Raw genomic sequence first — 23,319 nt, 5'->3', positions numbered from 1 at the left:
TGGGACATTTTTACATTTAGAAAGCATCTTTTACATTAAAACATCTATGAGAACTATTTTACAACTCAGATATTTTAGAGCTTCTCTGGGATCCACTACAAGAAATAGCAATACTCAGTTAATAAGTAAATAGTTCTTCATTAAGTCCAGATATTTAAAATAGGCTACTGTACAAGCTATTGCCTATATCAGTACTAAAGAGCATAAAAACAGTAGATTATTCACTATAAATACTGAGAGAAGTGGAGTGCTAGTTTCACCAGTGATTCATTTATACCCTAACCACCAATGCACAGAATTACAGGTTGTATAAGGAAGCTCGTAATAGGAATTCATTGGGGTAGCTTGCAAATTTTATAATAAATCTCTATGAACTGTGCAGTCTAATAAACCATGACTTCCACAGTTGCTGCAGGTTTTCAGGAAAAGATATATTTCAGTTAAACTACCACTGATCAAGTAGAGCAGGTGTATTCCTCATACAGGATTCTGGTAAATCTGCCTTCTGAAAGAGCAGGTGGGAGGAGGTTAAACTGAGCCTGAGAAAAAGCTGTGTAATGGCTAGGCAGTCCCGAAGTGGCTGCAGACTCAATTTCACATTTTGAGGGCTCCAGAGCCCAACCCCGTTAGCAACTAATCTCAGCTCACTTTGTCATTCCCCTTCCAGGACTGGTTGTTCAAGAAGCACTCTGGCTTGATCATAAGCCAAAGACAGCAAAAACTCTGATTGTTTATGCAAGACAATGGCTTCCAGCCTGAAATGGATTTGCTGACAATTATGGAAGGAGCCAGGCCTACAGACAAAAGCTTTGACCAAAGATGGAAACTTCTCCTGCCAAGCACAGGTTTTTAGCCAGAAGACTGCATTCAGCAAACATTTACAGACTTGATGCTCTGTCCTCAGAAATTTGGTCTGGATGATTTCTAAGGGTTGATCATTGGAATATTGATTGGGTTTAATCAAAGAGTTGAGCTGGTGAAAGAAGCTAGTTCAAAATTCTTCCCTTTTGCACAAAACAATCAAGACACTTGCAGTGCTTCTTTATAGTGCCTGCCTTATAATTTCAGCTTGGGTCCTCCACTTGCCTTAGGAACAGAATACTACCAAGAGATATTTAAAATGTTTAGTCTGGAGTGTCCAACCTTGGCAACTTTAAGACTTGTGGACTTCAACTCCCAAAATTCTCCAACTAGCATGCTTAGGATGAGGAATTCGGGAAGTTGAAGTCCACAAGTCTTACAGTTGCTGAGATTGGACAGCCCTAACTTAGTTATTCAGTGATGTTTCTCTGGATGTTCTAATTGTTGTTCTTCTTGAGTCAGAAGATGATTGTTAATGCAAAGTCAGTGAGGCTCTGCAATGCTCTCCTACTCCAGTGGTATTTATGACAGGATCAAAGTTGCATCGAGCAGTGTTGGTAAACTTTTAGAAGCTAGCTCAGAGTATGAGATTTTATATCTTGTTGGAATCCGACTATTGAGTGAACGTAGAAGTTTGGGAATTCAGATGCTAATAACAGCCTTGCTTCTGAGTTGCAATTCAATTTGTAAGATATCCCAAAGAGTTTTGTTTTAATCATAGACTTGTACTGATATATCATTGGTGAATAAGTAGGAGCAAGCATTTTCTGTGGTGAAAGCCTTACTCATATCTTACAGTTGATCTCCAGAGACGGAATCAAAGGCGCAGCTCAAATCAACAAATGCACCATTAACATTGCTTTGGGTTTGCTAGAATATTTTATCATTCTGTGCTGTAAAACCAACAGTTGAACATTCTGTTCTAAAGCCTGCTTTTTTCCCTTTCTGCCAGAGTGCTCAAAATGACACTGTAGAGCACATCACAACAACTAGACACAAGGACAGTTTTTCCCCAAATGCCATCACTCTGCTAAACAACTAATTTCCATAAAACTGTCCAATTACTTACTAAGACTGTATTACTATTATTCTTCTCATCCTTCCTAGTAATCAGTTGTGGGATTCAAATAATTTAACAACCGCTTCTCTGCCCTAATGATTTTTTCCAGCAACCAGTTCACCAAACTGCTCAGAAAGTTAACAACTGGTTCTCCTGAAGTGGTGCGATCTGGCTGGATCCCACCTCTGCTAGTACCTCTCTCTTCCCACTTAGGACTATAACCATGTTGCTTGTATCTTTACAATTTATATTGTTTTATTTGTTTCCTAGTATGATTTGATTGCTTATTAGTAACATATGACTATCACTAAGTGTTACATCTTATGATTCTTGATGCATGTATTCTATTTTATTTTTCTTTATGTACATAGAGAGCATCTGCACCAAAGACAAATTCCTTGTGTGTCCAATCACACTTGCCCAATAAAGAATTCTGTGCTATTCTATTCTATTCCAGCCCACTCCAGCCAAATCTCCAGTTTCCAACAAAGGTTCCTAGCATATAGTTTGCTTATGTTGAGGAGGTTTGTGGTCTTCATTAGCAGAACGAATCCCACTCACTCCTTTAAAAATATATATAAAGATAGCTACTACAGATTCCCAGTAGCTGGGAATGCGGGCTGATTCATTGACCTAGATGAAAAATGAAACCAAGATTGGCATTATTATTCAATACTTGCCTTAGTAAACATAGCTGGTATGTGGGCACTTCCAGAGCTTTGACCATTTTCAACCAAAGTATCAAATATCTGATCTCAGCAACTAAAACAGCCAGCCACTCAAATAAATTGATGGATATGGTGGACCCAGGATGTTATAAAGTGAATGTATACAGAATCTCTATCTTGTGATAAAGGTCTAGGAATAATGCCAAAATAGATCCCAGTCCTTAGTTCCAGCTAATAATATTAATTTTTGCCAGCTAGCCATTTGTGCATCTCTTTTTTTTTTGCTTCAAAAGATATACTTTAAGAGATAGTCTCTCTTCATTTTAGCGGGTTTTTTATGGGGAGAAGACTTTGACAAGGAATTGACCCTGATGGATGTAGCAAATGGTTTTTAGCTGCCACATAGTCCTGGTCAAACCGTTTGTAAGGAGACATATGACTATACTTTTTGTTGCCCTTAATTAGGCATACCTCTCTCCTCTGGATAATTTCACTGAGTTCTAACTTGGTTTGGAGTAATAATTCATAAGCTCACAAAAGTTCAGTCATGCTGAGCAAGTCACTGACAACTTTGCATGCCAGCTCATTCCATTTAATCCATGAAGCTTCTAGATAGATAGATAGATAGATAGATAGATAGATAGATAGATAGATAGATAGATAGATAGATAGATAGATAGATATAGATATAGATGATATAGATATAGATATAGATATAGATATAGATATAGATATAGATATAGATATAGATATAGATATAGATATAGATATAGATATAGATATAGATATAGATATAGATATAGATATAGATATAGATATAGATATAGATATAGATATATAGATGTAGATAGATATATAGATTCCTAGTGATTGTTCACTAGGTACGATTTGTTCTATACCTGTGCACTTTTCCTTGTCTAAGTGTAAGACCTAACTTTTCATACAACTGAACTGAATTTTGTTGGGTAGGGCCCAGTGTTAAAAAGGAAGGAAACAACAATGGAAATAATACTGACTAATGAATTAAACCAGGGGGAAAATATATTAAGTGAGCTGGAAGATGTGTTTGAAAGGGAGACTGGGGTTTGTGTAGAGAACCTAGGAACTGGGCAATGGAAGAGGGTAGAGGTGGGAGAAGTATTTAAATTGAACAGTCAAGAACCAGATGAAGTTAGAGACAAAGATTTAGGAGAGGAATGGGGGAGGCAGGTCAATAGAAAAAGCATAGCAGTTAAAGTATTAAAGCGGGCAAGGGATGATACTTCACACATATGTGCTTGTCGTTCTTGACTCTAGGGGTTGGTGTTCATCTCCATTTCAAAGCCGAAGAGCCAATGATGTCTGACGACATCTCCATGGTCATGTGGCTGGCATGACTAAATGCCAAAGGTGCATGGAACGCTACTACCTTCCCACTAAAGGTGGTTCTTATTTTTCTACTTGCATTTTTACATGCTTTCAACTACTAGGTTGTCAGAATCTGGGACAAGTAACGCGAACTCACTCCGTTACGCAGCACTAGGGATTCGAACTGCTGAACTGCTGACCTTTCTGATCAACATTCTCAGTGTCTTAGCCACTAAGCCACCTTGTCCCTTCTATCTATTAAATAAATTAGCACAAATGTGAAGAAAAAAACTATTTCAGAAATCAGCAGCATACTTGTATTGTACAAGATGAAAGCCTTATTTGAGAAAATCATTTCTTTCTGAGCGAGACTGAGAAGAGGATGAGGACTCTTTAATATTGGTACGGAATATCTTGTCATTTTTTTTAATTAGCACTCATGTAAAATGATATACAGGTACATTTTTCTTTGGTTATATGTGTTATAAAAATATTCTGCCTGTATAATTAGAATACCTATTAAGCATTTTAATAGGAAAAAAATCTATTAATCTACCCAATTAAATTGATTAAATGTCATAGTTATCATAAATATTCCCAAGTGCAGTTTGAGAAACCAGTATTAAACTGAAAGTAAGTTACAAGTGTTTGAACAAGTGATTTTTAAAAAAGTGAACATCCAGTCAGAAGAAATGACAACTAGGAAAGAAAGACTGAATTTTGAATGCGTATCAGACTGACAAATAATATAGCCTTGTGCAGGCATTCAAGTTAAAATTCAAAATGGAAAGAAAAGCTTAGGCAGAAATGTAAACCATATTTTGACTACAATTGCCTTGTAAAAATCCCATATGTTGAGTATAAATAGCTGCATGCTTCTAAGCATTTACATCAGATCCGTATATTAGAATGTCTTTGGTATTATGAGGGAAAGACATGAAGATGATTTTAAGTATTATTTTTATTTTTATTTTATTTAGTTTGTCAAGCGTGTAAAAGATAACAGGTATAAGTATAATCATAAATATGAACACAGTAAATGGGTACGAATAAATGAATATAGTAGGACAGGGACAGTAGGCATGCTGGTGCGCTTATGCACGTCTCTTACAGACCTCTTAGGAATGGGGTGAGGTCAACAGTAGACATAATGAACCACAAGTTACACCAAATCTCAACATTCCTGATTTTATTATCTGAACCGGAGGATATAGCTTTTCCCCCTTCTGAAGAGATTTCTTGCTTGGTTTTATATTTCTCAACCAAACAGGGATCTGATAATTTAGAATAGATAAAGAGAACTTCATTAAATCTAAAGTCAGTAGCAAGCAGGGGTGAAGGTTGGGAGCAGAGATCCTGTCACCCTGGAACATCAGCTGTCTCTTGTGAATACTTAACCTAGTCTGCTTTTTCCTGTAATATTTATTATTATTTATTTATTAAATATATTTATATGCCGCCCAATCCCGAAGGACTCTGGGCGGCTTACAAAAAATATAAGAAAGAAACACATAACGATAAAAGAAAACAATTTAAAAACAACAAACACCCTCATACATTCATTCTAGTCAGGGCTGGACCTCAACAGTGAGGTCAACAGCCCCAGGCCTGCTGGAACAGCCAAGTTTTTACAACTTTCCTGAAGGCCATGAGAATGGGTATGGTCCGGATCTCTGGGGGGAGCTGGTTCCAAAAAATCAGAGCAGCCACAGAGAAGGCTCTCCTCCGAGGGCCTACCAGCTGACACTGTTTGGCTGACGGCATCTGAAGGAGGCCCAATCTGTGGGATCTTACTGGCCACTGGGAGGTATGTGGTAGCAGGTGGTCTCGAAGGTATCCTGGCCCTAAGCCATGTAGGGCTTTAAAGGTAATAACTAACACCTTGAATTGAGTCCGGAGACCAATTGGTAGCCAGTGCAGCTCACAGAGGACAGGTGTAATGTGGGTGTACATCGGCACACCCAATATCGCTCGCGTGGCCACATTCTGAACTAAATGCCGTCTGCCAACGCTTTTCAAGGGTAGCCCCATGTAGAGCGCATTGCAATAATCCAGCCTCGAGGTAACAAGGGCATGGGTGACCGTTAGAAGTGCCTCCTGGTCCAAATAGGGCCACAATTGGTGCACCAGACGAACTTGGCCAAAGGCCCCCCTGGTCACAGCCGACAGATGATGTTCCAGTTTCAGCTGCGAATCCAGGAGGACTTCCAAATTGCAAGCCCTCTCTGAGGGGCGTAAATTTTCACCCCCCAGGGTTAAGGATGGACTATCCAAGCAGTCATTCGGGGACAATATCCAAAGCCACTCAGTCTTATCAGGATTGAGCACAAGTTTGTTCGCCCCCATCCAGATCCTAACAGCCTCCAGGCATCGGCACATCACGTCCACCACTACACTGAGCTGGCATGGGGCAGAAAGATACAATTGAGTATCATCGGCATATTGATGGTACTTTACCCCATGCTGTTGCATGATCTCACCCAGCGGCTTCATGTAGATGTTAAATAGGAGGGGGGACAAGACCGAACCGTGAGGCACACCACATTCGAGGGGCCTAGGGGTCGACCTTTGCCCCCTGACCAACACTGACTGCGACCTGTCAGAGAGTAAGAGGAGAACCACCGTAAAACGGTGCCTCTCACTCCCACCTCCCCTAGGCGTCGCAGAAGGATACCATGGTCGATGGTAACAAAAGCTGCTGAGAGGTCAAGAAGCACCAGGATAGAGGAATATCCTCTATCTCTGGCCTGCCAGAGATCATCGGTCAGGGTGACCAAAGCAGTTTCCGTGCTGTACCCAGGCCTGAAACCAGACTGAAAGGAGTCTAGATAATCCGTTTCATTCAAGGTCCATCAGAGTTGAAGCGCCACCACCTTCTCAACAACCTTCCCTAAAAAAGGAAGGTTGGAGACGGGACGATAGTTTTTCAAAATAGCTGGGTCCAGGGAAGGCTTCTTGAGGAGGGGTCTTACCACTGCTTCCTTTAATGGTTGCAGGAAAAACCCCTCCTGCAAAGATGCGTTGGTAATCGTCTGGAGCCATCCTTGTGTCACCTCTCTGCTGGTTGAAACCAGCCAGGAGGGGCACGGGTCCAGTAAACAGGTGGAGGCACTCATCACTCCCATGGCCTTGTCCACTTCCTCAGGGGTGACAAATTCCAACTCATCCCCAAAAATCTGATTAAGACTAGCCCTCGGTATCTCGGCTGGTACTGCCCAAGCGGAGTCCAAGTCTGTCGAAATCTGAGTGATTTTATCTGACAGAAACTGAATGAACTCCTCAGCTCTTCCCTGCAAGAGTTCCCCCGCCTCCTCACCTTTCAGGAGGGAGCAGGTCACCCTAAACAGGGCGGCTGGGCGAGATTCCGCGGACGCAATAAGAGCAGAAAAATATGTACATTTTGCCACCCGTATCGCCACTAGATAATATGCTTTATGATCCTGTTAGCATCCAGACCATTTCTATACTTCAGTAGTTTTTGCTAACACTCAGCTTGGTTGATATTCCATTTAGTAACTTCCTTTGCATTTTTCTCATTCCATTTAATTTTTACCTGGGTATTTTGGCTCTCTAACCTGGGTAGGTCACAGGGGTGAGTTTCAGCCGGTATGTACGGGTACACACATACCCCTTTGTGAAATTTAGTGTGCCTTTCCGTACCTGAGGTTCTGGAGGCCCTGCACTAGAACGCTCCCTCCCATGGCCTGCCCCCCGCTCACTCCCCCGTCCGCCCTGACACCGCTCGCTCACCCCGCCTGTCAGCACCAGGCTTGCCCCGCCTGTCAGCACCAGGCTTGCTCCGCCCACGCACTTCCTTTGACAGAGTGGAGGATTGGGAGAAGCCCACATGGCACGTGCTCCCTTCTCTTTGACAGCCGCCTGGTTTCCAATGGGGGTGGGGAAGAAATCCATGTGTTTTTCCTCCCTCTGTATAGATTCCCCCCCCCCCCAGTTTGGAAACCAGGCGGCTGTCAAAGAGAAGGGAGCACATGCCACGTGGTCTTCTTCCAACAGCTGAAGAAAGAACAGGAGGCAAGGATTCAGCTGTTGTGAGAAGGCCACGTGGCCTTGGAGTGATTGTGGTTGTATTTAAAAGCCTGACAGCCCAAGGATAGAAACTCTATTTAAACCTCTTTGTTTGGCTGGGTATACTTTGATGTCTTCTGCCCGATGGTAGAAGTGCAAAGAGACACTGACCAGGGTGTGAATCATCTCTGAGTATCTTTCTTACTCTGCTAAAGCAGCGAGATCTGGTGATGTCATCCAGTGGTGTCAGAGGGCAACCAATAGTTTCTTGTGCCGAATTGATCACTCTCTGTAGGGCCTTCCTGTCCGTAGCAGTTAAACCAGAATACCATACTGTAATGCAATATGTGAGGACACTTTCTATGGTGGACCAATAGAAAGAGGTCATCAGCCATTGTTCCACCTGATTTTTTTTGCAGGTCTCTAAGGAAATGAAGTCTTTGTTGGGCCTTTCCAATCACCAGAGACCTGTTGTTTTTCCAGGTGAGATCTTGACTAATAAGCACTCCCAAGAATTTAAAAGAGGAAACCCTCTCTACACAGCCCCCCTCGAGATACAATGGGGCAGGCTCCTCTCTGTGCTTCCGGAAATCTAGCACCATCTCCTTTGTCTTACTAGTATTTAGTTGTAAGTTGTTTCTTGAGCACCATGCGGATCCCTTCTGGACTTCTTCCCTGTATGCCGATTCGTCCCCTCCAGTTATGAGACGTAGCACCATTGTGTTGTCTGCAAACTTTATTATGATATTGGATGGATCAAAGGATATGCAGTCATATGTATACAGCGAGTACAGATAGGGGCTGAGCACACAGCCCTGAGGGGAATCTGTGCTGAGCTTCAGCATGGAAGATGTAAAGGACCTAGCCCTTACTGTTTGTGGATGATCCGTCAGGAAGTCTTTGATCCATTCACAAGTGAGGGGAGAGAAATTCAGGTCAGTCAACTTTTCAATGAGAATGCCTGGTAAGATGGTGTTAAAGGCCGAGCTATAGTCTATAAAAAGCATTCCGACATAATTCCCAGATTTCTCAAGGTGGCTCAATGCAATATGTAGAGCAGTGGAGATGGTGTCCCGTTGACCTGTTGCTTCTATAAGCAAACTGGTGTTGATCAAAATTTGGTGGAAGACAGGACCTGAGGTGTTGTAGGACCAGTCTCTCAAATCACTTCATCACTATAGACGTCAGTGCAATGGGTGCTTTCAAGCATGTTAGGACTCTAGCCTGTTGCAGGGAGATGTTAAAAATCCTTGTCAGGACCCCTGTTAATTGGTTAGCACAGGTTTTTTAACCACTTTCCCCAACACCCTGTCTGGACCTGCAGCTTTGATGATAGCAGATGGAAAGTAGCAAACTGACTACTAACAGTTGGAAACATGCCTGCAAGAGGATGAACAATGTCCTCCACTTGACCAACACCATAAGGACAGAGACATTGCAGCAGGAAGCCACAAAACAAAAGCAGCCATATATTGAAGTTGGAGCATGCTTCTACTCACTGAGTTTTAAAAGGAAGCAGCCATACTGGTTGCTCATATCAGTGCAAAGAAATAGCAATTATTTTGATAGGGATTTACAGTATGATTGTCATGCTAGATTTATGGCAGCTTGTACTTAAACATAAGTCCAGTATTGCAGAGGTAATTGGGGAAACCACTCAGGCACAGAAACCAAACAGGATACTAATGGTAGATAGGTGGAAATCTCAACCTCTTAGCATTGATGCTGGGTTTATTTTAAGGGTCAATAAAAGATTCCTCTTGATCAAGCATCAAGGGATCCTTGAGAAAATAGCCGTAAAGCCACCCGTGAAAAATACTCCAGGATCTCATCTGTCTTACCTGCAAATAACTTCAACATCTGAGAGCTTTTGAAGGACACTGGTTTCTCATTCTAATGAGGTTCTACAAAATGCTAACAGTTTATTTGTCAGTGAGAGGGATGGATAGAGTAATGAGGAGCATCAGAAGGTGCAGCATGTTTCTTAATTTCTTAATCTGCCAGCAATGGACCATTTTCCTATGAACAGCTTTCATAGGTCCAGATGCCAGAACAACAAAAATAGACAGCTATCCTTGCCTCTAAGTGGTTTGGAACACTGAACCAGAAATGAGGAGGCAGAACTCCGGAACATCATTAAAGTTTTATTAAACCCAGTTTGTTGTTTTATGGATCTGTTCTTTCTTTATTTGCCTTATGACAAAAGAGCAAACCTTCCCAGTATTATGTTAAACTTCCTCTGGTTTCTTTTTCATTCTAAGCACAAGACAGCCAAGAGGCAGCAAATTATAAATTATAATGCAATTCTGTCATGCAGACAATATTAATATCTTCTTTTAAAAAAAACAAAAAAAACAAGGCCTCCTCTTCATGATGAACTGTTGTTGGTATTAACCAGAACCGTGGTATGGAATTCACACTGATTTTCCCACTCACTACAAAATACTCTCTCAATTTATTTTAAATGTCACTTTACTATATTTTCATCAGGTTTGCCATCCTGGTGATTGTAATTAATTTTACATTGTACTTATGCAACTAGCATATGTAAAGTTCATGTAAAGATGGTATCCATGAATAGTTTAGAACTTTACTATGAGCTGAGGCATTATGAACCCCAAAAGGTTTGAAAACCTACAAGGACATCTGTCTATCCAATACCCTCATACAGTGTTAGAGAAGATTCAAATGTGTTTTGTCAATTTCTCTATTTTCAGAAAACTATGGTGCTCTATGTAGATGGCAAAAATCCAAACAAACAATAGGTGGCAACAAAGGATACAATACGTTGGGCTTGGAAGTCATCTTTGTATAGGACAGTGAAGACGAACCTTTTTCTTACGGCGTGCCAAAATTGCGCACCCATGTGCCCCCTCAATCCTCCCCCCACCTGCACATGCATGTGTGACCCCCCTCCCATGCATGGGACCCTGTGCACATGCGTGCACAACCCCTCCCCAGGCTCTGGAGGCTTTCCTAAAGCCTGGGGAGGGCAAAAACAGCCTCCTCTGGATCTCCAGAGGCCCCCCCCCCTGGAAACTGCAAATGGATCATTTCCGAACTTCCGGTTGGCCCATTGGGGCCAGTTTTCACCCTCCCCCGCCTCCAGAGGCTTTCCTGAAGCCTGGGGGGAGGGCAAAAACAGCCTCCCTTGGCCCTCCGGAAGGGGCAAAAAAGGGCATTGGTACTTACCTCATATGCCACTTCTCATAGTGGGGGGAGGAGTATCCAGACTAGGTTGACCTTGTCCTCTCATTGATTGGATTGAGTCAGATAAGCTCTTTGGGACATGCCCCTGGCCACCAGGTACTCCCCAGTTATTGGCGAAGAACTCTATCCGACTCACTGCACCATTCACTCCAGACTATTATTCCAGTTATTAGCTTTTATTGGTTTAAACATCAATATATATATTTATTTATTTATATTTATTTAAACAATGAACATAAGGCTTAGTCACAAAACACTGTCAGGGAGGGGCTGGATATTCCTCCCCGCACTATGAGAAGAGGCGTATCAGGTAAGTACCAGTGCCCTTTCTCCATAGTGAGGGGGGAGGAGTATCCAGACTGGGACATACCAAAGCCTACACATCCCTAGGGAGGGAGACCCTTGAGCAACATGCCCCCAACTCATGCCTGGTGAGGCATGGCCCCTGCCCTGTGAACCGCCTGTAACACCCTGCGGCTGAACGAGGCTTCTGCCAAGGCAAAAGAGCCCAATTTATAGTTCCTAACAAAGGGTGAGGGGGAAGCCCACGTGGCTGCCCTGCATATTTTGGCCAAGGATGCCTGCGTGGCCCAGGCCATGGAGGTGGCTGCGCTACGTGTGGAATGAGCTGTGATATGACTTGGTGTCGGCAGACCCTGTGATTGGTAAGCAGTGGCAATGCAGGTTCGCAACCACCTGCCTATGGTGGTGGAAGTTACCTTGATTCCTGGAGACCCTGGTTGGAAGGAGACAAACAGGGCTTTGGATTTCCTGGTTGGCCTGGTTCTCCTGAGGTAGATCCTCAGAGCCCTCTAACAGGTGAGAAGGATCTGGACAGAAGTTGGGCAAGATCAGTTCCTGTGCTCGATGGAAACAGGAGCACACCTTGGGGATGAAAGACAGATCCAACCGTAACAGCACTCTGTCTTGGTGGAACATGCAGAGATCCTCCCTGGTGGACAGCGCTTGCAGCTTGGATATCTGCCTGGCGGAGGTGATGGCCACCAGGAAAGCCACCTTAACAGTCAGGAACTTAAGAGAAATCGTTCATAAAGGCTCAAACAGAGCGCCTGTTAGAGCGTCCAATACCCTGTGTAAGTCCCAGGAAGGGTACCTATGTACCATGGGTGGTTTGAGATTGAAAGCCCCCTTGAGGGATTGCCTGACCATGGGGTGGTGAGTCCAACTCTGGTTCCTGCCACACAGGAGAACTGATGAGATGGCGGAAACCTGTCTTCTAATTGTGTTGGGAGCTAACCCTATGTCCAGGCCCGCCTGGAGGAAGTCCAGAACTTGTGGCACTGTGGCCTGGAGTGGATCGCGCCTCCGGGAGTCACACCCTGTGGAAAAGGCCCTCCATGTAGAGCCGTAAATGCGCTCCGTGGAGGGTCTGTGAACAGCCTGGATAGCCTGTATCACCTTGGCGGAGAAGAGGTCTTTTTTCAGGATGCTCTGCTCAAGCACCAAGCGGTCAACTGGAGCCATTGAGGGTCTGGGTGCTCCTGCGACCCTTGGCTGAGGGATATCCTCTCCTGGGGATTCTCCAGGGCCTCTACACTGAAAGCGACTGGAGGTCTGCAAACCATGCCTCCGGGGCCAGTGAGGGGCCAACAGAACCACTTCTACCCCCTCCCGAAGGATTTTCCATATGACCCTGGGAATCAGGGGTAAGGGCGGAAAGGCATACAGAAGACCCCTGGGTCAGGGGCTTCACAGAGCATCCGCCCCTTCTGCCCCCCCCGTGTCTGGTACCTGGAGAAGAACCTCGGGAGCTAAGCGTTGGGGGGGAGTGGTGAATAAGTCCACCTCCGGGCATCCAAAGCACTCTGCCAGCTCCTTGAAAATTGCTGGCTTCAGCTTCTGCTCCAAATTGTCCACCTCGGTCCAGCTGAGCCAGTTGGCTCTGATGTTCTCCACCCCTGCTATATGTTCTGCCCTCAGTGAATGCTGTCTAAGATCAGGCTATCTGAGGTGCTTCGGCAATTTCTCATAGTCAGACATCCCATTCTGAGTTTGTGGTGGGTTCTGGCAAGGGGACTGGCCTATCTGACCCTTTTTCCCTGGCTAGAAGGGTGCTATGATTCTATGACTAGGATTAGCTCAGAAATTTTCTTGAATGTAGACGCAGACGCAGTTCACTGGTCAGCCACTAGAGTGCATGCAAAGATGAAGTGAAGGAAGCTAAGGCTCACAATGAAGAAAGGCTTGCCACAAAGATAAAAAAAAATAACAAAAAAGGCATCTTCCAACATGTTAAAAACAAGAAAAAAGTTAAGGAAACAATTGGTCCATTGTTGGGAGAAAGTGGCCAGAAGGTGACAAGCAGCAGGGGGAAAGCAGAACTATTTAACTCCTGTTTGGATCTGTCTTTACACAAAGGGATAAAACAGTCCAACCTGTCAAACGCAGCACCACAAAAATCAGATTAGGAACACAAGTTGAAATAGGGAAGAAAATGGTAAGTGAGCACTTGTCTACCCTAGACAAATTCCAATCACCAGGACCAGATGGATTACCCCCCAGGGTTCTGAAGGAACTGGCAGATGAGATCTCCGAACAACTGAACTATATCTTTCAGAGATCCTGGAGCACCGGGGAACTACCAGAGGATTGCTGATGTGGTTCCCATCTTCAGAAAAGGGAGAAAAACAGATCAAAAGCCAAAAGCCAACATGGGTTTGTCAAAAACAGATCATGCCAGACTAATTTTATTCCATTCTTTGATAAAGTGACAAAACTAGTGGACCAGAGGAATGCCATCGATATAGTTTACTTGGACTTCAGTAAATCCTTTGATAAGGTAGACCCTAACCTACTACTAGATAAAGTAGAAGAATGTGGGTTAGACAGCATCACACCAGATGGATTTGTAACTGGTTGACCAACCGCACTCAACGTATAGTCCTCAATGGAACTGCCTCCTCATGGCGGGACGTATGTAGTGGAGTACCCCAAGGCTCTGTTTTGGGCCCAGTACTCTTCAACATCTTCATCAATGATTTGGATGAGGGTGTTAGGTATGTAAGCTAACAGTTGGGTTAGCAATATATAAGCCATGATAGTAGTACTGTTTCTTTAAGTACTGCTGCAAATGTGATTGGATGCTGTTACCTCAAGCAGCCATAAGATGGAGCCAGAATGACTGTTAGCTCTCTGTTTGTTAAATGCTGATCGGTGGGGGAACTCATCAAATTTGCAGATGACCCCAAGCTGGCAGGAATAGCCAACACTTCAGTAGACAGGCTAAAGATACAGAAGGATCTTGACACACTTGAACATTGGGCACTATTTAATAAAATGAAATTCAATGGAGTAAGGTTCTACATTTAGGCAACAAAAACAAAATGCACAGGTACAGTATACCTTGTTCAACAGTACTAACTGTGAAAAGGATCTTGGAGTCCCAATGGACAACCATTTAAATATGAGCCAGCAGTGTGCAGCAGCTGCCAAAAAGGCCAACACCGTTCTAGGCTGCATAAACAGAGGGATAGAATCAAGATCATGTAAAGTGTTAATACCACTTTATAAGGCCTTGGTAAGGCCACACTTGAAATACTGCATTCAGTTTTGGTCACCATGATATAGAAAGGATGTGGAGACTCTAGAAAGAGTGCAGAGAAGAGCAACAAAGATGATTAGGGGACTGGAGGCTAAAATATATGAAGAACGGTTGCAGGAACTGGCTATGTCTAGTTTGATGAAAAGAAGGACTAGGGGAGACATGATAGCAGTGTTCCAATATCTCCGGGGTTGCCACAAAGAAGAGGGAATCAAACTATTCTGCAAGGTACCTGAGTGTAGAACAAGAAGCAATGGGTGGAACTAATCAAGGAGAGAAGCAACTTAGAACTGAGGAGAAATTTCCTGACAGTTAGAACAATTAATCAGTGGAGCAGCTTCCCTCCAGAAGTTGTGAATGCCCAACACTGGAAATCTTTAAGAAGATGTTGGATAGCCATTTGTTTGAAATGGTATAGGGTTTCCTGCCTAGGCAGGGGTTTGGACTACAAGACCTCCAAGGCCCCTTCCAATTATACTATTGTATTGTATAGTATTGTATTGCCTTGTATTTTACTCTTTGCCTAGTCACTCCCACCCTTGGATGGGCCTTTAGGTGTAATCTCTAACCTGATTGGAGGCTCTTCTGTCCCTCCAGTGGGGCTGCCCGCTTTAGAAACGGGGACTTGATTCCTGCCTGTGTCCTCCCAGCTGCAGGGGGCCTCCATCTTGGGCGACATGGGGCCTTTCCTCCCCCTTCTTTCCAAATGGCTCTGTGGGGCAAGTACAACAGCCCTGCCCTCAGGACTTTGAAGAAACAGCTTGTGCTACTAAGAGCTGCCGCTCTCCCCTGTGGCCTCCTGCTGTTAACAGCAGGTTGCTGAGAGCCTTCTCACTCCCCCTTCTTTCTCTTTCTTAAATGGGAAGGTTTTCCTTAAAGGGAAGACCTGCTTTAAAGGGGAAGCCTCAGAAAATATCTGAGCCTAGTTGCCCTGTCTGGGCTTCTCCGGCTAGTCAGGCACTCAGAAAAGGATTGAATAGGGCTTGCATAAATCGTGTTAGCAAGGTTGCCAGAACACAGGATGACAAAGCCAAAGGGAACCCTCCCCTGGTGGGAGAGGTCCCCTTCTGCAACCCTGCCAGCTGAAGAGAAACCTGGTAATCTTTTCTCAAGTTCAGGCTGGGGGGGGGGAGTTCTTCGTGCTGCTGGTCTTATGGCAGATGCCTCTGCCTTTCATACTTGGAGGTAGGCTTGGAGGGGGGGATTGAGCCACAGCCTGCTTCTTTAGCCCCCTTGATGGAGATATGCTTCATTTTGGCCTTTGCTTGCCTCCCCCGCCCTTGGCTAATGACTCTGCGATGGTCTCTAACCTTTTTAAGGGCTTCTCAGAGCCTCCAGTGGTTGTTGCTGCAGGGCTGAGAGCTCGGCTCCTGCCAGCCTCCTCTGAGCTGCTGGGGGCCGCCATCTTGGACCATGTGGTTTCAAAATGGCCCCTGGCTCCAAATTCAAAAAGCTCCTCTTTGCTGGAGCAGATGGAAATGGCTTGTGCCTTTGTAGGCTGCCACTCAACTTCCGCTGCCACTGGAGGCTCTCTGTCTCGCCTCCCTCTGCCTCCCGCAGCTCTTTCTGAATCTCTCCGGCTCTCACCTTGTTCTCTGGTGATCGCTGCCAGCGCAAGTCCTCCGGGGTGTTTTAACCCCTGAGGGGAGTGGGGGGAGCGCTCCTATGCCTGTAGAGCCTCTGCGGCAGAGCTTGCCTCCAGGAAGCTTGTGCCCTCTCCTCCTGCTTGCCCAGCAAAGGTCCTCACTGAGTGACTCCGGTCTCACTCAGTGGCCAGGGCAGCGTGCCGCCCCAGGGGGCTTGTGGCAGTCCAGTCCTTGCAGGAAGGGGCTGTGCGTGGTACAGGGAGGCAAAATTTGTCGGGTCCAAATATTTTTTCCTTTTAATTCTTTGCTATTTGCTGGAGATCCAGAATGGTGAACCATCCAGTGAGTGGATTGATAACTGGGGAGTACCTGGTGGCCAGGGGCGTGTCCCAGAGAGCTTATCTGACTCAATCCAATCAATGAGAGGACAAGGTCAACCCAGTCTGGATACTCCTCCCCGCTCACTATGGAGAAATCAGCGTGCCATAGTTTCACCATCACGGGTATAGGGCCTCAAGCCTGCCACATATATAAACATATTCTACTGTAGGAAGGGAGGGTTGTATGGCGTATGGGAGAGATGTAGACATAACAACATTCCTTCTCAGAAAGTCAAGGTCAATTTGTCCCTGCACCTGGATGGATGTAGATGGGAGGAATCTTCCTTCGTGGCAATGACTGATTGGACCATGTGATGGACTTGTGGGTGTTAGGGTAGGGTCTTTTCGTTGGGGTTGTTAGTTGGATCCCTGACACCCTATTTATTAAGTATTTTTTATTATTATTTTTCTTATGTCTACACAAAAGAGAATAGAAATTCCAGGAAACAAAAGTATAAAAATCCTAATAAAGCTAGCAATCTAATTTGAATATAAATAGAGGAAAGAAAAGTAGCACTACAGTAATAAGCAGTACAGTAATATAGATACCATGATAGCACTTTTATCATCATCATTATAACAATTTACAACAAAGGTTCATATTTTTAGGCTTTCCTTTTTTTCAGTAAAGAAACAACTCAAAGGCTAGTTTAGTTGAGCTAACTATTAACTAGCATGAAACTATCTTTCAGGAACACACAATAGTTGCCCCTAAGCACTTAAAAACAGACAGATTCCAGATTTTTTTTTAAAAAAACCAATTCAACAGTATATTAATGCTTTTAATATCTAATTACAAAACTGTAACTTGTTGCTGTCCTTTAGTAATTACCAGTATATATGGTAGAAAATTCAGCTTCACCAGGTACAAAATTTGGATGACAGCAGTTCTCCATGCTTATGCTTAGCTACTGCAAAATCTATTTGTGTTTGTCTAACAAATGAAGGCACTACAACAAATCTGAATTTGTCCATTACACTGACCAATTTAGGCTATATTTTGATTTATTATTACTAATGAGGAAACAATTTGTATCTAGCATTTGGAGTAACCATGAAGACAGATGTTCAGGGAATGGATGTACCTGATTAATGTATATAATGAACAAGTCTTTACAGAAGGCAGCAGAGGAAGCAAATTCCTGGAGGAACTAAGGCTAAGCATGACTTTTCTGAAATAATTTGGAGTTGGGACTAACATTAATCTCAGAACCTCAGTGCATATTGATTCTAAGGAGAGAATCAAAATGGTTAAGTATAGTAACTATGAAGAGAAGAGAAAGATGCAAAGGAATGCATGTTTAATAAATAAAATCAGACAGAAGACACAGACAGCAATCTAGGTTACAAAGATAGACTTGCAAATTTTGACACTGATAGAATCGTGATGGTGAACCTATGGCACACATGCCACAGGTGGCACCCGGAGCCATATCTGAGGGAACATAAGGCATTGTCCTATGCCAGCTGATTTTCAGTCTTCCGGAGAATGGGGGAGGCCATTTTTCCCCTCTCTAGGCTTCAGGAAAGCCTCTGGAGCCTGTGGATGGTGAAAAACAGCCCAATGGGCCTACTGGAAGTATGGAGGCTTCAGTGAGGACTGTGTGCATGCGTGGCGGGAGGAGTGCATGGGGTTGTGTGTGTATGCTTAGGGGGAGGGCATTGCATTATGGGTGTGGGCACATAGACATGTGCTATTGTGCACCCGTGCACCCATTTGGCACCCGAGCAGAAAACATTCACCATCATTGTGATAGAATATGGAAGACAGAACACACTAGAAATCTGTACAACTCTTCCATCTTCTAAAAGCAAAGTCTGGATGAGTCACATAGTGGAATGAATTATTTTGTTACATCTTTAGTCCACAGGTTTCACCAGTTATCCAAACTTGGCATTTCACAATGAATTGGACCTGCAGTGTCTAAAATGCCCAGCCAACATGACTTCTGTAGTCTGAGAAATGCAGCTGCAACACAGCAGAAGACTACTTGATTGGACAAAGCCATTATACATAATATAGTTAAGGTAGGCTGTAATTTCCTTCTCACTACCACCTCAAGGTAGAAACTAAATAGGAGGGAGTCTCATAGCTCCTAAAAATGTTTAAGTCAGGTTATTATTCTATGCAGATTATGGGTTCATGATGCACAGCTCCTGAAACCTTCTCCTAAATTGCTTCTGAATTATCAGTAGCATCACCGCCCTTTGTCCTTCTCGCCTTCAATTATGCAATTTTAGATGCAGGACTTTTCAAACTGAATTCCACAGAACCTAGGGTTAGGGTTTCATGAGAGGGGGAAATAGTCTCTTGAAAGCAGCCTACAACTTTAGTTCTTGACCAGAGCTTCAAGAATTATTATTTTTTTAAACTAACAGATTGCACAGCCAAAAGGTTTTGAAAACTTGTGCTAGAACACCAGAACAATTGACCCATATTTACAGTGAAGTCACTAACTAGACTTGCCAAATTGCTTGCTTTTATTCCTATTCCACTGAAATAAGTCTATGTCTCCAGATTTATTTTTCATTGCTGGAAAATTGGAAAAATCAGGTTGCTTTCACTTCTGCCTTTGTACTGAAAATGAAATAATTGGGGTGAACAAAATAAGTAAGCTCCCCTTTCTATAATAAAGTTGTTAGAATCTTTTCTTCTATTAAGCAATCTGATCAGTACTAGAACTATTAAATCATCAGCGGTCACAATGAATGTTGATTGTAGGAGCCCTGAGCAAAATTCCTCAGTCATTTCATTTTCTTCCTTTTTCTCTCTCTCTGCATTGCTTTGCTCTTTCTATCCTACTACGTAGCAGAGAGTGACATCTTTTTCATTTTTCATTTAGATTTTGGGTGTGTTGCAGGTGGAAGGCTGATGATTCTATATTTGGAAAACTGGAAATTATCTGAATACCAAATATAACAATGCAAACAAAATCTCGGATTTTCAGTTAGGAGGACAAGTGGAGGAATGGTCTATATTCAGGTTTAAGAAAAATTACATTGCTTAACAAAAACTTTTAATTATAAAGGAAACAGTTTAATTCTTTATAGGTTCTGTCTTCACTACAATTCTCTTTATGGCTGGATTGGTACTGGTAACAATGTACAAGTATTAAGCAAAGTAAAACAATAGAAGATAAGCATTTAGAAACCCAGGTGCAAACCCATGCTTTGAGAATTGATACAAAAATGATAAATATTTTGTGACTTAAAAAATTAAGAACATGCAATTCTTAAAGTAAAAGAACAAAAGCTAGGAATTCACAAGTATCAGTTATTGTTTTATCTTTGAGGGCAGGTACAAGGGCAATTTTTAATCTTAATTTTAAAATTTAAAGAAATAATACAATAGTTACAAATTCATACATTGCATTCTTTAAACATAATTATTGCACTGTTCTTATAACTGCAATTTTTCAATAAATCTAGATTTTCTCCCACATATTTATGCATCCTCTATCATTCCCTTTCAGTTTGTGCACCGCAGCAGTGTGTGTGTGTGTGTGTGTGTGTGTGTGTGTGTGTGTGCGTGCGCGCATACATACCATTTCCCCCCCAAAATAAGACAGGGTCTTATTTTCTTTTGTCCCTCAAAATAAGCGCTTGGTCTTATTTTCAGGGAGGGCTTATTATTTTTGAGGTGCAGGAGGCGGCAAGTGTGGTCACCTCATGGCTGCTGCTGTGTTGCAATATTTTCAGGGAGGGCTTATTTTAGTGCATACTCTCAAAAGCCCAATTGGGCTTATTATCCGGGAGGGGGGTATTTTCAGGGAAACTGTTTTTTTGTCTGTGTGTGTGTGTAAAGTATATATATATATATATATATATATATATATATATATATATATATATATAAAATAAATAAATATATAAATATAAATATGTGTTATGTCAAAGCACCTGGTATGCCCAAATATGGGAGGGAGCATACTGCTTCCCTTTTGCTTTTCAGCTCCACCCTTTTTGTGGAAACCATTTTTGTGTTGCATTTGTGCTGATAAATAAATAAAGGGAGGAAAGCTTCCGGAACCTGGAGAGTGCAAAAATGCCCCCCCCCGCCATGGTGCAGGAGGCCAACTAGTCCATGCCCTTCATGGCTATGCCCACCCAGGAACCGGGTAGAGAACCCCTTGATAAAAAAATTTGAAGCCCACCCCTGGGTGGTTCTTTTGCTTACTTAAAATAGAAACAATTATACGAGCAATAAAAATTAAAACACAATAAAATCCAATTGTATACCCAAGAGTTGTAGTATTGCAACAGAAGGAGCCCAGTCTTTTCCAGTTACTACTCATCCACAGCACACCAAACTCATCAATATATGAGGAGAGGGCATTTTGGTATTCTGGCTCCAAACCAAAGAGTAAGCATAGTTTAACTCAGTAATGTTCCCTGTACAAGATACAAGTTTAAAATCCCTTGATTTCAGACCTTAATTTCAAACATGTTGCAAAAAGTTGCTAACTCGACACTTATAAAATGCAGAGTTATTTTAAAAGATCATTGTCCTAATATGCATGATCTGTTCTACAGCATGAACATTCTTTGGAAACCACAATTGGCTGATCCTCTAAGCCAGGATTCTCCAAACTTGGTAACTTTAAGACTTGTGGACTTCAACTCCCAGAATTCCAGAGCCAAAATTGCCAAGGGAGATCCCTGTTCTAAGCTAAGCAGGGTCAGGCCTAATCAATATTACATGAAAAACTATAAGAATTTCCCAGGCTGGAACAAAATTCCCAGAAGAAAAGGAATGTAAAATTATTTCCTGAATGCTGCCAAGAAAACTATACTGTTGTATCCATGAAATCACCAAGTTCAACTCTATTTGGAAGAGATTTTACTGCTACTTGACCAGAAAATTCCCTTTATAGAAGCCCAGCATATGGATGTCAAAAGTTCACCGAACGCAAACCCACCTTCATAGGTTGCCTGAAATCCTTGAGCACTGACAGCATAGTCGCTTACAAGCAACAAGGACAGCACCACTCCAGTACTCACAATGGGAGGAGGCAGCTGGAAACCTGTAAGCCTGGAAGAAATCAAAGGAGAATGTCACAACAGGAGTTTCCTAATGAAACACAATTCAGAGTATCACTTTCCTGTTCATCCATACAATAGCATCAGCTACAGAAAAACCTAACCTCATTCAATTCAAGCATTAATCTACAAGGGGTCCTCCGTGCTCTCTGAGCTTGCTTGTTTTCTTGCAGATGTTTCATTACCCTAACTAGATAATATCATCAGCGCTAGTGATTAAGCTATAAGGATGTAGCCTCAGTGGCCCTGTGGTTAGAGTGCAGTACTGCAGACTACCTCTGCTGCCTGCTGGCTGCCTGCAATTTGGCAGATCGAATCTCACCAGGCTCAAAGTTCCATCCATCAACCTTCCATCCTTCTGAGGTGGGTAAAATGAGGACCCAGATTGTTGGGGGCAATAGGCTGGCTCTGTAAACCAGTTAGAGAGGGATGTAAAGCACTATGAAGAGGTATATAATTCTAAGTGCTATTGCTATGTGATGTCTGGTGCCCACAGAGGGGGAGCTGGTGGGAAGGACTAGATTGAAGTGGCAATTTCCCAGGAAGGAGGAAAACATTCCAAGGAGTCAACAAGGTAAGAGGCAGCACAGTCCAGTGCTGGACAGGAGACAGAGGAAGGGAATCATATTAACAGGAACAGAGTTAGAAGGGACCTTGGAGGTCATCTAGTCCAACCCCCTTGCTCACACAGGAGACCTGTACTAGGGATTCGAACCACCAAACTTCCGACCTTTCTGATTGACAAGCTCAGTGTCTTAGCCAATAGTCAGGGTTAGAATCAGGATAGCCACAATCCATTACAGTGAGAGTAACATTGGTTTTAGTCTGGCAAGATTCTGTAGTTTTGGTGAGAGCAATAAAGAACTGAACTGAATGTTCTATTACATTCTTGAGCTGGACTGGGCTGGACTTGACTAAGGCGCTTTGTAGGTTCATGCTTAACTTTAGTGTGGCAGGCATCATGTGTAAATCTAGCTACCACAATTACTTAAGAAAACTTGCTTGTGAATTTAGCTTGTATAAAAAATAACTGCATTAAGAAACCTACTGGAAAACAATACAAGTAAGATGGGCTTATGGCAACAAGACCAATCAGTGCATTGACTTTTGAGTTTTGCACCACCTGCATTTTCAAAGGGATCTTCAAAGGCCACTCCACTGATTGTAGAGTCATGATAGACAAATTCCACCCCAATTAAACATACTGGGTTTCGGTTCTTCTGGGGAGTGGTTAAAAATTACATTTGATGATACTGATTGCGCTTATTGGTTTTGCAAAATTTAACATACAGTTTATCATGAATGTTTTATTTTTTTATTGCAGTTGTTAGATGTTATTTTTATTGTGGAAAAATGCTGTGAGGTATGTGAGAGATTCCATGGCATATGTAACTAATAAATGAATGTTATGTCATATCATAAAAACAAAGCTTATAAAATAGCTTCAAATAAGTCTTCCCTTCTAACCAACCTGATGGGGGGGGGGGTCTTCTGGAACTAGCTAAATACCCTGAGCTCATAGGAAAAATGCTAACATACTTTCCTCTGTCCTCCCTCCCCCACAAAAAAAAACCTTTAT

The 23,319-nt window shown here is 42.9% G+C and overlaps 1 protein-coding gene across 1 annotated transcript in view; it reads right to left on the bottom strand.

Annotated features, from left to right (window-relative positions):
- The window catches only part of CSMD2 (CUB and Sushi multiple domains 2), a 771,224-nt gene that overhangs the window by 624,104 nt on the left and 123,801 nt on the right, over nucleotides 1-23,319 (bottom strand). The window contains exon 3 of the mRNA XM_087728138.1: nucleotides 21,620-21,732. Within this exon, the coding sequence (XP_087584264.1) occupies nucleotides 21,620-21,732 (113 nt within the window). The remainder of the gene's footprint in view (nucleotides 1-21,619; nucleotides 21,733-23,319) is intronic.

Source organism: Thamnophis sirtalis, unplaced genomic scaffold, assembly GCF_051295495.1.
Source record: "Thamnophis sirtalis isolate CommonGarterSnake01/CBP01778 unplaced genomic scaffold, rThaSir2_p1.2 scaffold_13, whole genome shotgun sequence".
In the NCBI taxonomy this organism is placed as follows: domain Eukaryota; kingdom Metazoa; phylum Chordata; class Lepidosauria; order Squamata; family Natricidae; genus Thamnophis; species Thamnophis sirtalis.
Note: the sequence above shows the minus strand (reverse complement) of the source record. Positions and strands in the feature narration are given on the sequence as shown.